General features: G+C 38.7%; 1 protein-coding gene across 5 annotated transcripts in view; it reads left to right on the top strand.

The window, feature by feature from the left end:
• Nucleotides 1–18668, top strand: part of kdm6a (lysine (K)-specific demethylase 6A) — a 243113-nt gene that overhangs the window by 175704 nt on the left and 48741 nt on the right. For all 5 annotated transcript variants that reach the window (XR_015758897.1, XM_043700863.2, XM_043700864.2 and 2 more), the window contains 5 exons: nt 214–624; nt 6360–7147; nt 15149–15278; nt 15597–15702; nt 17960–18165. Coding sequence is in view for 4 of the 5 variants with exons in the window: in XM_043700863.2 (XP_043556798.1) it covers nt 214–624; nt 6360–7147; nt 15149–15278; nt 15597–15702; nt 17960–18165 (1641 nt within the window). In the remaining variant the exon portion in view is untranslated. The remainder of the gene's footprint in view (nt 1–213; nt 625–6359; nt 7148–15148; nt 15279–15596; nt 15703–17959; nt 18166–18668) is intronic.

Genomic DNA, 18668 nt, shown 5'->3' with positions numbered 1-18668 from the left:
TCAGTCCCTAAAAATAATTATCTGTTATTAAGAAATTAAGCCGCACTTTGGATTTTTTGAGTTTGTCACTTCCGGTAACCTTAGAAATTGAGTTTGAAGTGACTAATAGCTAAATATTGCATTGTATTTATGCAAAATATTTTTGTGCAGTGAAGATAACTGTAAAATCTGGAGTTGAAATAATTAACTTTGCTTTTTTTTTTATTTATTCAGATGAGACAGGCAACAGTTGCACAGGTACGGCCTACAGGAATTCCTAATGGGCCAACGCTTGGATCATCACTGCCTACAAACTCTCTTTCTGGTCAGCAGCCTCATGTCACTCTAACCAGAGTGCCTGATCGTGGTGTTCAGTCTGGAATCCGTCCTGTTCCTTCTGGACAGCTAATGGCTAATGGACCTTTTCCTGCTGAACCATCTCGAGGTCCAGTAACATGCAGCACTATGGGAATGCTGGGTAATACAGACACTATCTCTATAGGCAATAATCATGTAACAGGAAATGGAAGCAATGGAAATGTGCCTTACCTGCAGCAAAACGCACTAACTCTACCTCATAACCGCACAAACCTGACCAGCAGCGCAGAGGAGCCGTGGAAAAACCAACTTGTTAACTCCACTCAGGTAAGTAATTGCAGAAGCAGTTTTAAAATTGAATCTTTCTTTGTTTAGTTACTAATTTGAGGTAATCTCACACTCTAAGGCTTGTAACTCAGTTTAATGGTGGTCTAGTTTTGTAAACACTTGACAAAGTTATCAAATTTTTTACAGCTCAAACTAGTTGGATAGATGAAGGGGACCAGACAAAGGATGCCATGCCAAATGTTTATTATGCTGTGCCTGAATATTTGCTGTGTTCGTGGAGTTCATGGTAGTATACAAGCATGAATAGAGCATAATTTAGCAGACTGAATTAAGTCTATATTCTCTCGTATCTAGAAGAATGAGGTAACTTTATTGAAGCATGTGCATTCTGAAGGGCTCGGCAGATACATATTGAGAATTTGGAGTTACAGGGTATTTATCAAATTGGGAAAATGGAACCAGTGGAATGCAGCTAGGATAAGTGCTGAGACCTCGGCTGTTTAGAAAACAACCGAGAGTATTGTGTTCAAGCTTGCTGATGATGCAAACCTAGACAGGGATATAAACTGAGGAGGGTGAAAAGAGGCTTCAAAAGAATATATCCAGATGAAGTGAGTTGACGACAAAATATCAGATGGAAACTAATGTACAGATTTCCAAGGTTACTGATAACAGTAGAAAGGATACAAGCTGAAGTCAGAGGACAGAGTTAATATTCAGCTACAGCAAATAGTTTGGAAGAAAATTATCCTTTGTTACAAGGGTATTACAGAACAAAAGTAAGTTTTGCTATAAAAATATAGAACTCTTGTGACAATGCACCTGAATATTGTAGGAGAAAGTGAGGACTGCAGATGCTGGAGCTCAGAGCTGAAAAATGTGTTGCTGGAAAAGCGCAGCAGGTCAGGCAGCATCCAAGGAGCAGGCAAATCGACGTTTCGGGCATTGATTCCTGAAGAAGGGCTGATGCCCGAAACGTCGATTCTCCTGCTCCTTGGATGCTGCCTGACCTGCTGCGCTTTTCCAGCAACACATTTTTCAGCACCTGAATATTGTGTTCAGTTTTCCTTTCCATCTCAAAAAAAAAGATGTAATTGCTTTTAAAATGGCACAGTGAAGGTTCACTAAATTGATTCCTAAAAGAGTGCTAAAATACTGAGTCAATTTACCTGATATTCTCAAGCATTTAGAAGAATAGGGTGATTTCATTGAAGCTTGTGCATGCTGAAGGGGTTTGACATACAAATAATTTTTTTTTCTGGATCTGGAATCTGGAAAGACTGTTGGAGGTGGTAGAGGCACATTGTTTCAGGGGGAGGAGTCAGTCATTTAATGTAGAGATTAGAAATTTCTTTGCACAAACCCGTTGACAATTTATGAAATTTTCTACTTAAGACGTGGGTGCTCTCTGGTTGAGTCTGTTAAAGACTGAATCAAGCTCTTAGAGATTTGGGAATATGTGGAGTGAACATGAAACGGAGTTGAGTCAGAGAATTAACAGTGACTATCTTGAACAGTGCTACAGGTTCAGTGCTACTTTTATTTTCTTATGTTGATTTGTTATATTTGGATAAAGTAATATTATTGAAGTGCTATGTTTAGTTAACTTTATATTGTAATACATATTAAAACCTATTGTCATGTGGCTAGTGTAATGCTTAGCCTCCGATTTTCTTTGCGGAACAAATTTTCTCTTGAACGGACGAAAGGATTATTTCGTTGTTTACCCAAACCTAATTTTTTTCTTGTGCAGCAGCATGATCATTTTCACTCTTCGAAAGCAAATATTTTAACTTAGACTATTTCAAAAACAGTTTGAAATAGGGCTTAGGAAGTTTTTCAAAAGGGACAGAAGTTCCCTCGATTTGATTATTTTGGACATTTTTATATTTGATTCCAGTCTTCCACTTCACTGGTAGATTCTATTTGTGTCTTTGTTACCAAGAGTTTTATTCTTCTGGATGGCTTTTACTTTCCATTTCCCCATAAACTTGAGCTTATCCAAACCTCTGGTGCCCAAATCCTAATTCATACAATTTCTGTTTATTTATCACCTCACTGTTACCCAGTCCATCAGCATTCAGGTTTTCACCCTTTATTTTCAAATTGCTCACTGCTTCCTATTTCATTGCTTTGCTTTGTAACCTCAACCAACATTGCAACCTTCCGAGTTCTCTGCACTTCTCCAATTCTAACCTCTTGCACACTTTTTATTTTGAAGTGCTGTATGCTTTCAGCTGTCCAGGCTCAAAGTTCCTGAATTTGCTCCCTAAAAATGTCTGTCCCTCTGTCTGTCCCTCTGTCTCTCCCTCTGTCTCTCCCTCTGTCTCTCCCTCTGTCTCTCCCTCTGTCTCTCCCTCTGTCTCTCCCTCTGTCTCTCCCTCTGTCTCTCCCTCTGTCTCTCCCTCTGTCTCTCCCTCTGTCTCTCCCTCTGTCTCTCCCTCTGTCTCTCCCTCTGTCTCTCCCTCTGTCTCTCTGGTCAAACTTTATGTCACCTGTCTAAATATCTCTGTGATTGATGTAATCTTTTGTTTGGTAATGCTGCTGTGCAGTAATTTACAGTGATGTCCATTACTGTCACTTTATGCTTGCAACACAAATGTTTTGTTACCAGAATACACCTTCACATTCCATAGATTTAAAATTTAATTCTTTTAATTTAGCCATCGTTATTTTCTCTTGACGCAATAATGCAGCTTTATTGTATTTAGATATTGAAAATAGCACTGCACTGTGTTTGTAAAAACAGCGGTTACACTTCTGTAATTCTATTGACCTATCAAAGCCACTTTCTTCTTGCTTTGCTGTTTGATAATTTGTGTAACCTGTCCAATTTATTAAATGAACTAGAAAGTAGAAGGTTTATGCATTTATCACCCTCATTTCTGGTTATATGGAAAACTCAGTCCTTTTTATTCTACCACCCCCTTCCCCCAAGCTCCTCTTGTAAGCTAACTTTCTACTGGGTCTTGTGAAAGGTTTCCTCTCCATGGCACTATCTCTGCTTCAAAACATGATATCATCATCACCTTGATCCTTCCATCCTGGCCAAATAGCACCCATCTCCACCCACTTTGTTAAATGTCAATTAAATTGTTCTTTTTTTTAGATTATATTACATTGTGGAAACAGGCCCTTCGGCCCAACAAGTCCACACCGACCCGCTGAAGCGAAACCCACCCATACCCCTACATTTACCCCTTACCTAACACTACGGGCGATTTAGTATGGCCAATTCACCTGACCCTGCACATCTTTGGACTGTGGGAGGAAACCGGAGCACCCGGAGGAAACCCACGCAGACACGGGGAGAACGTGCAAACTCCACACAGTCAGTCGCCTGAGGCAGGAATTGAACCCAGGTCTCAGGCGCTGTGAGGCAGCAGTGCTAACCACTGTGCCACCGTGCCGCCCACTTGTCTCTGTTTTTTTGTGACTACATTTAAATCTCTCCAATCCAGCTTCTTTCATTCAGCATTAAAGTAACTTCAAACAGAAGACACAAATGATCTGTTTGTGATTACGTTGCATCATCCCTTGTCAGCCATAAGAGTTGATTTATTGACAATAGAAGAACTGCAGTGGAACAGGCAATAAATGCTGGCCAGTGATGCCCATTGCCCATGAGCAAACTTTAAAACAGAAGAATTTCTGATAATTTCTACCTGAAAAACCAATGTCAGAGTTGAAATGCTGCACTATACATGTGCAGCACTGTGCATTCCTAGCTCGCAGAGATGTCTTTAAAGAAATTTATGCGACAGGTACAGTACCTGAATTATTGTACCTGAGCAACTGAGCAGTGTTTTTGTTTTAACTAATTACATTCACAATAGTTTTTCAGTTTTGTGCGTGCAAACAGCAGAGAAACTTCAAAAAAAAATTTTAAAATGAAGTTTACTCCAATGACTGAATCACAGAAATCCCTACAGTGCAGAAACAGGCCATTAGGCCCAACAAGTCCACACTGACCCTCTGAAGAGTAACCTACCCTGACCCATTCCCCTACCCTATTATCCTGATGAAGGGCTTATGCCCAGAACGTTGATTCTCCTCCTTGGATGCTGCCTGACCTGCTGCGCTTTTCCAGCACCACGCTCTCGACTCTGATGCTCCACCATCTGCAGGCCTCACATTCCCCTACCCTATTACTCTACATTTGCTCCTGACATATACCCCTTTGCATCCATGAACGCTATGGACAATTTAGCATAGCCAATTCACTTGACCTGCGCATCTTTGGATTGTGGGAGGAAACCGGAGCACCTGGAGGAAACACATGCAGACACAGGGAGAATGTGCAAATTCCGCACAGAGAGTCATCAGAGGCTGGAATTGAACCCGGGTCCCTGGCGCTGTGAGGCAGCAGTGCTAACCATTGAGCTACCATGCCATCTGAGGAGAGAACAGTTTTAAAGATGATGATTTTTGATTGTAGCATGCAGACACAATGGCAGCAACTCTAGAAGTTCACTGAGGGCTCCACTGATGCTATTACACAAGTTGCTTGAGCATATGAGTTATGTGAGATGTGATCAACAAGTAAAGAATCTTAAAGCCAGCGATGGCACTTTTATATCAGGCAAAAGGGCATACAAAAGCAAAAATTTAAAAAAATTTTTTCAAAGGGGAGCATTAAAACAAGGAGTTCATATAATTTTCTCCAAAACTTATCAAATTCCATGGAACTGCTATCATGCTGACCCATTCTCCTACATATCCAAAGGTAATCAGAAAATCACTTTCATTGAAGCTCACAGCCATGCTGTGCCTCTGACACATTAGCTGCAGACATAGGGCCAGTTTCCACATGCCAGCGACACACTATTCTGTCCCTTTACACTGCATTTGTAAAGTATTTCTGTATTATCAGGCAATCATTTCAAATTTCCATCTTGTGATGAATTTTAATTTTGTTTACATTTGACATTAGATAGACTAAAACTATTATCTTCAGCCCACCAAGTCTGTTCTGTTGTCACTCATTCCATTTTCTATTTCCACCCCAGAGCCTATTGAGCTGAACCACTCTTCCTATATAATTTTTCTGGAGTAGATCCCCATGCTCATCATAAACTTGCACATGCCTTCTGATGTTGCAAAGGAACACACGTAATTGAGGGAATCAAATGTAGATCTGTGAAGAAACTCCGGCATGATAGTAGAATCACTCTTAGGATTGAACACCTCTGCTTCATTCCACAGCTGAAAACCTTAAAAATACCACAATCCACTCAATATGGTGTGCCTTTAATGCTTGCTTTATTGACTTCCTATTCTTCACATTTCATAAAATTCACCTTAGTCAGAGTTCTGCTGTTGCATGCATTTTGTCCTACGTAACTATTATTTCAATTGGTAATGACTTCCATTGATCTGTCCTATCCTGTTCCCTCTTTAAATCCGCATCCATGCACTCATTCCTCCCGTCCTTGACTGAATTTTTATTCCTTGACTTTGGGCATCTTTTGTAAGCTGATACTCCTTCCTCACTTTTTCGCTTTCTCTTGTCCTTGCCATTTTAAGCAGTGAATTTAGATTAAAGTGTCTTGCTTTTCTGAGTTATCCTTCTCATATCTCACTACTTTCTGAAAAAAATCGCATTTGTCTACAAATAAGGTTGTCATCACTGTTCGATTCATTGGTGATTTCTTTTTCTGCCTTGAATTTCCACACTCCTGTCTTGAAGTGCTTGGGTTTAGTTTTACATTAGAGACACTTAAAAAGCAGGGAAATTGTTAAGCTTCATTAAATAAGTGCTGCTTTTCTTTCAGGGGCTGAACAAAGGTCAGAGTTCACATTCGGCAGGCCCTAATAGTGAACGACCTCTCTCTTCCACTGGGCATTCCCAGCATTTCCAGGCAGCTGGCACTGGTATTCAGAATCAGGTTGGACATCCTGCCATGCCTAACAATTCACTAACAACACAGGGGGCTGCTCTCAATCACCTCTCCTCTTACACTGCTACCTCAGGTGGACAACAAGGCATTACCTTAACCAAAGAGAGCAAGCCTTCAGAAACTGCATCGACAGTGCCTGAGACGACCAGGCATTCTGGAGGGACATCAAACAGCACTGCCAGCATAGAGGGACTTCCTAATCATGTCCATCAAGCTATAGCAAATGCTGTTTCAAGTTCAAGTCGTGGAGAGTCCAAGTCACCAGGTGTAATTAGTTCAGACAATCCTCAGCTCTCTGCCTTGTTGATGGGAAAACCTAGTAATAATGGGGGTTCTGTGTCTTGTGATAAAATTAACAATATCCATCCAGCTGTTCACACAAAGACAGAGAATTCAGTTGCCTCTTCACCATCTTCAGCTATTTCTACTGCAACTCCATCTCCTAAATCCACTGAACAAACTACTGCTAACAGTGTTACCAGCCTTAACAGCCCTCAGAGTGGACTGGGACATACGGTCAATGGAAAAGGTGTAGGGGAGGACTCTCAAAGTCCCTGTAAAATGGACCCACCATTAACTGCTCACAAACCTAGTCTTCAAGTTGCATCTTCAGCCTCTGTCTCTATATACCCCAGTTCGTCAGAAGTGCTAAAGGCATGCAGGTAATTCTGTTTACTTAAAAAAATACTGTCTTAACTAATGAGGTTTTGTCAGAAAATGTTGAATATTACTGTTACTGCTAAACTGATGATTTAGAGCTATCTAAAATTGTAAGTGGTGCAAGGATCAACTCTGCATTAAGCTGAAACTGAATATTATCTGAAGTGTCGATGGTGTAATTGCCCAATTCAACCTCATGCAGATTTGGTGGATAAATAATTGGAATTACTACAGAGGGTAATTTTAGTAAAGCCACTCCCTTTAAATTACAAATTGCTACAAAAGTATGTCTGACATTTTATGGCTGATGACTTCATTTTTGTTTTCATTGACAAACCTTCCTTAGCAGGTAGAGAAAGCTTGTAGGCTAGTGATAGCAGTAGTTAAACAAAGTGTGTAGTTGCTACCAAATTGGTATGTTTGCTCTAGCTCACAGTTACTGACAGAACTACCTCTTCAGGAGTTTGTCAGTGGCTCACAATATTTTTAGTTGTGTTGTTGCATTTTAGTTCTTTCAAGTCTCCCCAGAAACCTCTTTCTCCACCAAAATTCTTCAATAACTTGAACTGTGTCATTATATCAATGTTATCATTGTAAGTAAAAGTCAAAGGGTTGTGAAAACCTTGGAGAAGTTGTGGAAATTTCCAAGAAAAGGAATATGACTTTTCTGACTTTGAACATAGTTTCAACCTTCTCTGACATCCATTTACCCCACCATGATAGTTTGCTTTGCCTATTTGGAATCCAGTACAGGTTTTGATATTGTCCTGCATGATCCCACCTGTTGCCACCAATGGCATACCAGCAGCAATTGTTGGCCAATAAGCTTTTAATTGGGGATGAGCTGTACGCCAGATTGGCAACAAATAACTCTCAAAGCAACTGCTTTAGTTGACTTAGTAATTGGAGCCAGATTCCCCACTCCTTTTTTTTGTTTGCTTTGTGGGAGCAGAGGAATGTTTGTCGATGTCATTTGTAGATTTGTTTTTGTTGCAGAGGCAGATGAGTAAGCAAGTGATTTCTTCCGAACCAGATTACACTTAACCAGATAAGGTAGAACAGGATCAAGCATCTGGTGGAGGAGATGAAGTGATGCTGCATGTCTTTGGTTGAGATGTATTTACCTATATTTTTTTGAAAATGCCTAAATGTTTTCTTCAACAAAAGCATTTTATTTTACTGAAACTGGCGGAACTGTGAATTAGAGATATTTCACTTTAATGCAGCTAGATTCTTTCCTCCTCCTGACGAACCAAAATGAAACTATTTCATTTAAGCACAAACTTCCCTGCAGTTTCACCCAGGTTGCTCTTCCTTTTCCCTATGCTCTTTGGTTTTACATTTTGTTTTCTTATCAACCTCATCCATTTTTTCATCACAGAAATTGCTGGAAAACCTTAATAGGACTGCCGGCATCTGTGGAGAGAAAGAAGTGCGACGTTTTGACTGCAGTGACATTTCTTCAGAAGACATGCTGTGTTTTTCCAACAATTACTGTTTTTGGTTCTGGTTTCCAGCACCTGCAGTTCTTTATTTTTTCATCATTTTGTTTAATCGTCACTGAGTGCAGAATGTGCTAACTTGACTTTTGGCAGTCTTGTAGAATAGATAGAATCTTGTGCAACTCGAGAAACCTTGGTGTGTATTTTTCTAGTTTTTTTTAATCACTAAAATAACTGAATTAAGAGTGTTGATGTTTTGGTGATATTATTGGCCTAATGTCAAGATTTATAGAAGTAAGATGGTGTAACTCAGGCAACTTTTCTTAAATATGTATTTTCTCTGTACTGGGAGAAAGGAATTCTTGGATTTTTGTCATATGGTAAAGAAAATTTATTGCAGATCTGTTACCTGAAGGGCTTCGAAGTAGTCTGCAGTTTATGTACGTTGTAAAACCCTTATCAAATCAAAAGATAAACAAAGATTTTTTTCTATTGGAAACAGTATATAACATGAGGTAAATGTGAAACAATTCTTCGGTTGCATTTATGTAGAATTTTTCTTCATCGTGCACAATGAATTTTTCTTCATCGTGCAGCTACCAGGAGTTATGTACTGATGCATGTTCGGAATGAAAAATAAGTTCACAGAAATCTGGATAGATAGTTATTTTGAGATTTTACTTGAATCTGATAGTAAGTTAGATGTTTTATGCCTCTTCCTGCAGATGACCAATTCCAGACCACCTCTCTTCCAGTGAAGCTGGGAACTCTCTTTTTGAAAACTTCTGTTTTGAGGAATTCTATATTGGGTTAACCTAGAATTGAAAGCTGTAATTTTCTCTTGTCCAAAAAGCTACAAATTTTTCTTTGTAAAAAGCGATGGATTGCTTGATGATAAAATAGCAGATGTGTACAGTTTTTAAAATTTGTGGTTTTGGCAATGCTGTTTCAAATGTGGAAATTACCACAGCAAATAAAGACCAATTATAGTTCAATTATAATAATCCTTTAAACTGGATTTTTGGCTGTTTGAGAAATATTAAACAGGAAAATGAGACAAATTTATTAATCTGTATCTGGTATTTGTATGAAATAGCAAAAGTTGGACCTTGATACAGGTTACTGTTACATTGGTTGAATCAGTGAATTTTAAAAAAGGTAAGTATTGATTTTTAAGTTGAACAGTTCTGTATTTATACAGTTTGCAATTTCTGTGTTTCAAGTTACTTTTAAAAAAAATAATTGAAGTATAGAAATTGATCGGCTAGCAAATTTAAGGTGGATTTATGCAATCGGAAGTTGAACTGATCATTCAAAGAAATAAAATCTATTTTGCATGTTGTTAATGACCAACTTAAATATATTTTTCAAAAGAATACAATTTGAGACATGATTAATAATTACCTGAAATATTCTTTGAAGTTTAGTAATTGGTATGTTCATTAATAAAATGAAAGCTTGCTGACTTAAATTTGTTTCACACAGTTTATAACTAGTTTTATCCACTTAAATCATATAAGTAAGTTATTCTATTCAAACAATATGTTGAATTTCAAGTTTGGTTCCTTATGAGAATTGACTCTAAGCAATTTGATGTGTTCAATAAGGCTTTTTAAAAGAATCCTATGTTCGTTTTGATTTGCATTGGCTTTCATTGGTATTAGTTCGTCCACTCATTTGTTCATCTTTACCTTAGGACTTGTTCCAGAGTCATTAGGCACTACCTTCCACAGACCATTTTTCAATTGTCAAGTATGTTTTACATACTAAATCTCATATGGTTTCCATTTCAAATGTTTTATTTCCAAGTTAGAACTGTTATATCCACTTGCAATTTTGCCAGCTTCCTAAATGAATGTCCATTAGTTATCTAGGTATTTGTCATTAACTATCAAATGCTGCTGTGATGACAACTTAACTGTATCCAACTGGCTAAGCAATTGTTTAACAAGGTGCCTTCAGTCGAACATCGTATGTAGGGAGAACTTCAGCCAGTTGGACTTGAAGCCAACCATTCCACGTTTAGGAAATGATGGTAAAACTTTGAAGTTTGAAAATATTCCTTTGCAGTAATATCTGTAGTACAGCAGTAATCCACAAGAAACCTTTCTCCTCTTTGTTCCTCTGTTCCCACTGCACATGAAAATTGGACAACAGATTATTTTCACAGTACCTTCTGGTACTGCATTTAAGTTCTTAATGGTCCTGCCTTTGTTTTTTGCTATTTTCTGCTGAGAATTCTCAGCAGTGAAAATTAAATGGATAGTCTGCTAATGCTTTTCATCTATATTGTATCACTGCTTTTAATATTGTTAATTTTATTAAAGACAAGGGAAATTATAGCTGGAAATCATTCATGCTTTCTCTTTGATCTGCAAAAGCAAAATTCCATTTAATTTTGCTGTAAATTTTTCGGTAGAACATTTTATAATTTTGTCTGATGATGCAGAAGGTATGAACATGTAAAATTTAAAAGGTATTCATTGCCCTTTTTGTAACAGTCAAATGGTCTGATTAGCAATATCTTCCCACACTGAAATTACCCATTTGAACGTACACTGGAAGTCCTCTGCTTCATCCTTAACATGATGATGTGGTTAAGGTGGTTTTCTTTTCAATTAGTGTATGATGGCTCAGAACATAGCTGCCTATTTTTCTGGGTTAGAGACACCACAATTCTATTTTAATTGCAGTTTAATTTAACAGTTTTTTTTCATTGTCCGTGGCTTTTGAAGCACTAGGGTGATGGGGAGGCTGTAACTGCTTCTGTTGAACCATAAATTGTATATTTAACTTTTCAGCATTTGTGAAATCCCTGCTGTGGATTTCATGAAAGTTATTAAAAGATATTTGACACATTTGTTTTGTTTGATCAGGAGGTTTTGTTGTTTATTACAGTGCTGCCAAATGCACTTTTTATTAATAAGCTTCAATACAATTTTCATATAATATATTTCTAAATTGGTGAAAAGCATTTACAATTACCCCTGTCAGAGACAGTAATTGATTAAAATTTATATGTAGGTTATTAACCTTACCATTTCGGTTATCAAATTGGGTTTGCAAAGTTTAAATTTGTTTGCTCTTCAAGTTGATGAATGTTCATATTGGGGAATTGCTACTTGCAAATTTAAACTTAAAATTCAGACCTAAAATTCAAGACCATTTCCAAAAGTATGCTAGTGTGACATTTTCTTATTTTTATTCCCAACCATTATCGAGTCATAGAGGTGAACAGCATGGAAACAGACACTTTTTAGTCCAACTTGTCCATACGACCAGATATCCTAAATAAATGTAGTCCCATTTGCCAGCTTTTGACGCACATTCACCCCCCCCCAACCCTTCCTATTCATATACCCATCCAGATGCCTCTTAAATGTTGTATAAGCCTCCATCACTTCCTCTGGCACCTCATTACATACATGAACCACCCTCTGTGTGAAAACGTTACCCCTTACGTCCCTTTTAAATCTTCCCCTCTCGCCTTAAGTCTATGCCCACTAGTTCTGGACACCCCCACCCTGGGGAGAAGTCCTTGTCTATTTACCCTAACCATGCCCTTTGTGACTGTATAAACTTCTAAGGTCATCCCTCAGCCTCTGATGCTCCAGGAAAAACAGCCCCAGCCTCTTCAGCCTTTCCCTACAGTCCGTTCTGCTATAATGTGCATTTCTTCAATGCGAATTGGCTATATCGCGATTGAAGAATTTAGACCATTATTTGTGGAACACAGCCATACCTGTATTGGCTGTGTTGCGATTCCAGTCCCATTGGTTTAAATGTTGCTGCTATTATGTGATTTTCTTGTAACGTGGGATCGCACAGGAGTGGTGCTATCGTGTTATATCAGAACAGACTGTGTAGGTTGAACCCTGCAATCTTAGTAACATCCTTTTAAATCTTTTCTGAACACTTTCAATTTTTGCAACATTCTTCTTATAGCAGTCAGACTAGAACTCAATGCAATATTCAAAATGTGGCCTAACCAGTGTCCTGCACAGTCACAACATGACCTCCCAACCCCTGTCATCAATGCATTGACCAATAAAGGCAAACATTCACCAAACGCCACCTTCACTATCCTGACTACCTACGACTCTGCTTTCAAGGAACTATGAAGCTGTTTGTCCAAGGTCTGTTTGTTCAGCAACGCATCCAGGACCTTTCTATTAAGTGTATATGTCATGCTCTGATTTACCTTTCGAAAATGCAGCACCTCACATTTATCTAAATTAAACTCCATCTGCCACTCCTCGATCCATTGGCCTGTCCAATCAAGATCCCATTGTACTCTTGCGGTAACCTTCTTTGCTGTCCAGCATACCTCTAATTTTGGTGTCATGTACAAATTTTCTCCTCAGTTCACATATAAATTTATGTAAATGATGAAAGAGACTGGAGGTTGGCTACCGTGGTGCCACTATTTAAGAAGGGTGGTAAAGAAAAGCCATGGAGCTATAGACCAGTGAACTTGACATCGGTGTGGGTGAGTTGTTGGAGGGAATCCTGAGAGTCAGAAAGGCAAGGAAAGTTGGAAAGGCAAGGATTGATTAGGGATAGTCAACATGGCTTTGAGTGGGAAATTGTGCCTTACTAAGTTGATTGAGTTTTTAGAAGAAGCACAGCATAGCATGAGTGAGGGCAGAATGGTGGACATAATCGATGTGGACTTCAGTAAGGTGTTCAACAAGGTTCCTCATGGTAGATTAGCTAACAAGGTTAGATGGTATAGAAAACAAGGAGAACTAGCCATTTGGAGAGATCTAACCCAAGTCAATACTGTGGAAAGAGATCAATCTGATACTGATCCACTTTGGAAAAGGAATAAGTCCGTCAGGGCAGCCAGGAACAGCGGAGACTAAGGTAGGAATGATAAGTTAAATGCATTTATTTCAATACAAGAGACCTAACAAGTAAGACAGATGAACTCAGCATAATTGGGAACATGGGACTAGGCTATCATAACAATTTCAGAGACATGGCTCAGGGATAGACAGGACTGGCAGCTTACAAATGCTATAGGAAGGATAGAAAAGTGGGGGGGAAAGAGTGTGGAGTGTCGTATTTGATTAGGGATAATATTACAGGTATACTTAGGGAATACGTCCAGGCAAGTTATTTGGGTGGAACTGAGAAATAGAAAAGGGATGATGACCTTATTGGGATTGTATTATAGGCCCCTCCAATGGTCAGTAGGAAATTGTGAAGCAAGTTTGTAAGGAGATCTCCATTATCTGTAAGAATAATAGGGTGGTTGTCATAGAGGATTTTAACTTTCCAAACGTAGGCTGGGGCTGGCATAATGTTAAAGGCTTGGATGGAGGGAAACTTAAGTGTGTTCAAGAAAATTTTGTGATTCAGTATGTGGATGTACCTAGTAGAAAAGGTGCAAAATGTGACTTTTGGGCAATAAGCTGGGCAGGTAGCTGAGGTGTCATTGGGAGAGCACTTTGGCACCAGTGACCATAATTCTATTAGTTTTAAAGTAGTGATGAAAAGGTATCTAACATCAAAGTTCTAAATTCGGCAAGAAGTTTCAAAAGTTGATTGGGGGCAGATAAAGGAATGGCTGGAAAATGGGAAACCTTCTTAAAAAACAAAAAGGGGTAACATGAGTCCAACGACAGTGTTCCTGTTTGGGTGAAGGGCAAGGCTGGTAGGTGTAGGGAATGCTGGATGACTAGAAAAATTATGGTATTGGTTAAGAAAAAGAAGCAAGCATATGTCGGATATAGACAGAGATCAAGTGAATCCTTAGAGTATAAAGGCAAATGCAGCATACTTAAGAGGGAAATCAGGAGAGCGAAAAGGGGACATGGGATAGATTTGGCGTATAGGGTTAATGAGCATCTAAAGGGGTTCTACAAATACATTAAGGGCAAAAAGGTAACTTAAAAATCAGCAAGGCCACCTATGTGTGAAACCGCAAGATATAGGGGAAATAGTATCCTATGTTTTCTCAGTAAGGTTCAGTTAGTTAGTGTTGCTTGAGTGATTGATCTGTGTTTTGCAGCCATTCTTGCCGGCAATGAACATAGCTGGTATCATGTCACTTTGGATCCTTGCGGTCAGCAAACAGTGAGGCGAATTTAATCCTGTCAGCCTGCAATGAATTTATCCTGGACCTGGAAGTTAAAGAACATTGCAGCACAGTCCCCTCAAACTTTTTGAACAATTCAAGTGCTTGAAGATTATTTGCTGGTTGACCTATGTCTACATTACCTTTCGATAGATCTTGAAAGTTACCTACCACCGTTACTTAAATATTTTTCTGACACAATTGTGTAATTGTGTGCAGTTTTTTTATTGTTTAAAAATTAGATGTGCATAGATATCCTGTACATGTATTAAATCATTTGACTGTAAGATGCTGTTATGAATTATTTGCGTATGTATGCCTTTTTGAGGTTTCTACGTGTATGTTAAGCTCTTTTATTCCATTGAGTCAACATTAAATTGAAGTCTTTTAACAGTTAAATGTAATGCTATAGAGTATGTGCCAAGTACACATGGGTGCAAATTAATGAAAATGTTATAAAAATGATACCTATTTTTCAGAAATCTGGGGAGAAATGGTTTATCTAATAGTAGCATTTTACTCGATAAGTGTCCACCTCCTCGACCACTACCGCCACCATATCCACCGCTGCCAAAGGACAAGCTAAACCCTCCTACGCCTAGTATTTACGTAAGTTGGATGTAACATGCTGCTCCAAATTAGGACTAGTAATTGACGTCTTTGTGCTTTCGTTTTTGTGACAAATCAAAGCAAAATCATCAGATATTTTGTCACCTAAAACCAGTTTACCTAAGTTTGAGATAATGCAATCAATGATTGGTCTACATACTAGATATTGATCCTGTTTAAATTAATTTGGAATGTTAGTTGCAGCTGACTTTTAAAAATATTAACATACTGGTGTCACATTTAACTGAGTGTTGTTTACATTAGTTCAAAGCTTAATTTTTAATTTTAAAGCTGATTGTAAAACATTTTTTTGTGCAGTTGGAGAACAAGCGTGATGCTTTCTTTCCTCCACTTCATCAATTCTGTACAAACCCTAACAACCCTGTTACTGTAATCCGTGGCCTTGCTGGGGCTCTCAAGCTAGGTAGGTGTCTGAATGTAAGCAACATAGTATTATTAATGTTTATTATTGTGACTCTATTTTTCTCACTTTGGGATTGGTTCTTACTGGTGCTGCTTCTTCCTAATGGCATTACGGCTGTTTCTACACCCAAGAGCTGCAATCGTTCAAGAAATTAGCACACCATCACTTTCTTTATTGGAGTTAGAGATAGGCAGTAAATCCTGGCCTAACCAGAGACGCCCTGAATGTATGTTGCGTTTGAAAAATATTCAGTCTGATGTGCTGTGCAGCAAAGAATGAATCTCCTTCACAATTTCATCACACCCTGAGAAGGGGATTGCTATATTTTTGGATCTTACTGTTATGTAACATGACCCAAGCAACAGAAATTAATTAACATGAAATTTAGTCATTGAATGGTAGAAGTAATGGATTGGATCTTTCAGTAAGCACATATTGATAATTTTGTGAACAATAACATACCTTTAAAGCAATTTCTGCAGTATGTAGTTTGAATGGATTCATCTTTATTTTTAAAATTGAGGGAATTGTCAAATTATTCTACACAAAACTGAATAATATATCAATATGAACTGCTCATGTAACCATTCACTGCATTGCATTCTTTGGAATAAAATTATTTTGTGTTCCTGACCAATAGATATTTCTCAATATATTGCTATGTACTCCTATTTTTCCTGACTTTCATATTTCCTAATGTAGTGATTGTGACAAGGTCAGTCAGGTTACCTCACAAAATAGGAGTTCCCTGATTAAGGCTGTTAAAGTGGTAAAATCAGTGAACCATGGATGACTGACATAAACGGGTTCTGTTCACTCAGAGCTGGCTGGAAATAGGCTCAGTTTGAGCTTTAGACTCTGCAGTGCATGCTTTAAATTTTCCCACTGGGAAACTATAGCCAGTTGAAATTCAGGAATGGCAATTCCATCTGATATAGTGGGTGTCTTCAATACTGCAAGGCAAATGGCTGGTTCTGCAGCACTCTATTATCACCAGCCCAAACAGAAAGTTGCATACTGCTGAATTGAAGATGGGGTTTGAGAATTTGAGGGGCAAAAAGAGGCATATTTACTTTTTATTCAAAACGTTGCAGTTAACTGGCCTGGATCTTTAAGCGGCAATTTCTTAGAAGGCAGCCAGTGCTTAGTGTCATGGATCTATGTGGGGTGAAGATGATAGATATATTGGGCAATGCATTCCAACCTCACTTCCTGCTCATCACCACCATCATCACACCTCTCTTCTTCCCCCCTCCCCCCCCCGAGCTATTCAAGTTGCCCACTGTAATCAGTTCAATGCAGGAAAGGGACTTGCGTTCCTCAGTTGACAACTGCTTTTAACCACTGGCAGATTATAATAATCCTGAGCCTCCCACTTTCAAAATGGCTCAGCTGCGATCATGATGGGCAATTGGTATAGTGGCCAACAGTCAAGAGTGCGTACCATTCTAATCTGCACATCTAATCCTTTATATATAAAAAAAAGAAGTTTGGCCAAAGTATCATTCGCACTCATTGCCTGCTATTTGTGCAGAATGCAATGTATGAGATAATACTGTGACATTGCAGAAGAAACTTTATTTCTCACTACAGTTTATTGAAATTTATAAACTAGGCCCGGAAGTAACAAAAGCTTTACTTTGTGCTACAGTAACAATTCCCAGCATTTGCATTGTGTGTAAACCAATGGCCCATACATGTTATAGATCTAATTTTTAAAAAAAAATTCTGAATTCTCGTAGACATGTTCCTGGACTACTACTTGACAATGACAAAACAGGAATTTTCAATCTGAAGAAGTGACAAAGAAACTTGTAGTAGTGTTAAGATACAATTTGGTCTCAACAGTGTTGGAAACTGTGCCCAGGAGAAAGTGAGGACTGCAGATGCTGGAGATCAGAGTCGAGAGTGTAGTGCTGGAAAAGCACAGCCGGTCAGGCAGCATCCGAAGAGCTGCCTGACGTCCATTCTCCTGCTCCTCGAATGCTGCCTGACCTGCTGTGCTTTTCCAGCACCACACTTTCGACCTTGAAACTATGCCCAATTAATACCATCTAAATGTACATTATGGTTAAAATAAGATAAAATCTATCAAGGCTGTAGCAAAATGCCAGTGAAGAGATTTTTTTTTCGTCCTGTTGCTAATGCAATTTCTTTGTCCTTTGGTTTATTTTGAATTTTTAGTTGAGGGTAAATATTTTCTTTCAAAATTTTGATTATGATAATTCATGCGCACATTAATTTTGATCTGTTGCAGATTTAGGTCTTTTTTCCACCAAAACTTTGGTAGAAGCAAATAGTGAACATTTAGTAGAGGTGCGGACACAACTGTTGCAGCCAGCAGATGAAAACTGGGACTCCACTGGAACCAAGAAGATCTGGCGCTGTGAGAGTAGTAGATCTCACACCACAATTGCCAAATATGCACAATATCAGGCCTCCTCATTCCAGGAATCATTGCGGGTTAGTCTTCTACTTTCTAACGCTAAATGTACTCCCATAGCATATTAAAAATGTATTCTAAATTTGCTCGGGGTTTACTTTTATATCTTTGTTTTAAAACATTTGGTATTTTCTCATCCCTTCCATCTGTCACAAGCTTGACTATGCAATCCTTTAGCAAGGGTTACCCCTGTCTTGTCTATGTTTCACCCATGTCGCTGTGATGGTCAAGAAAGTTCAGTAGCACCTTTACTTATTCAGGAAGCTAAGGATATTTGGCTTGTGCACAAAGGCTATGACCAATTTTTATAGATACACCATGGAAAGCATTCTATGTGGATGCATCGCAATGTACTATGGCAACTGCCCTTCCAAAGCCCGCAAGGAACTGCAAGAGACATGAACACAAACCGGCTTTCCATCCATTGACACCATCTATACTTCCCACTGCCTCAAAGACTCCTACCCGGTTATACTCTCTTCCATCCTCTTCTGTCAGGCAGAGATCTGAAAGTTTGAATACA

This window comes from Chiloscyllium plagiosum, unplaced genomic scaffold, assembly GCF_037043375.1.
Source record: "Chiloscyllium plagiosum isolate Xiang-an unplaced genomic scaffold, Cpla_swu_hap1 HiC_scaffold_12, whole genome shotgun sequence".
Classification (NCBI taxonomy): domain Eukaryota; kingdom Metazoa; phylum Chordata; class Chondrichthyes; order Orectolobiformes; family Hemiscylliidae; genus Chiloscyllium; species Chiloscyllium plagiosum.
Note: the sequence above shows the minus strand (reverse complement) of the source record. Positions and strands in the feature narration are given on the sequence as shown.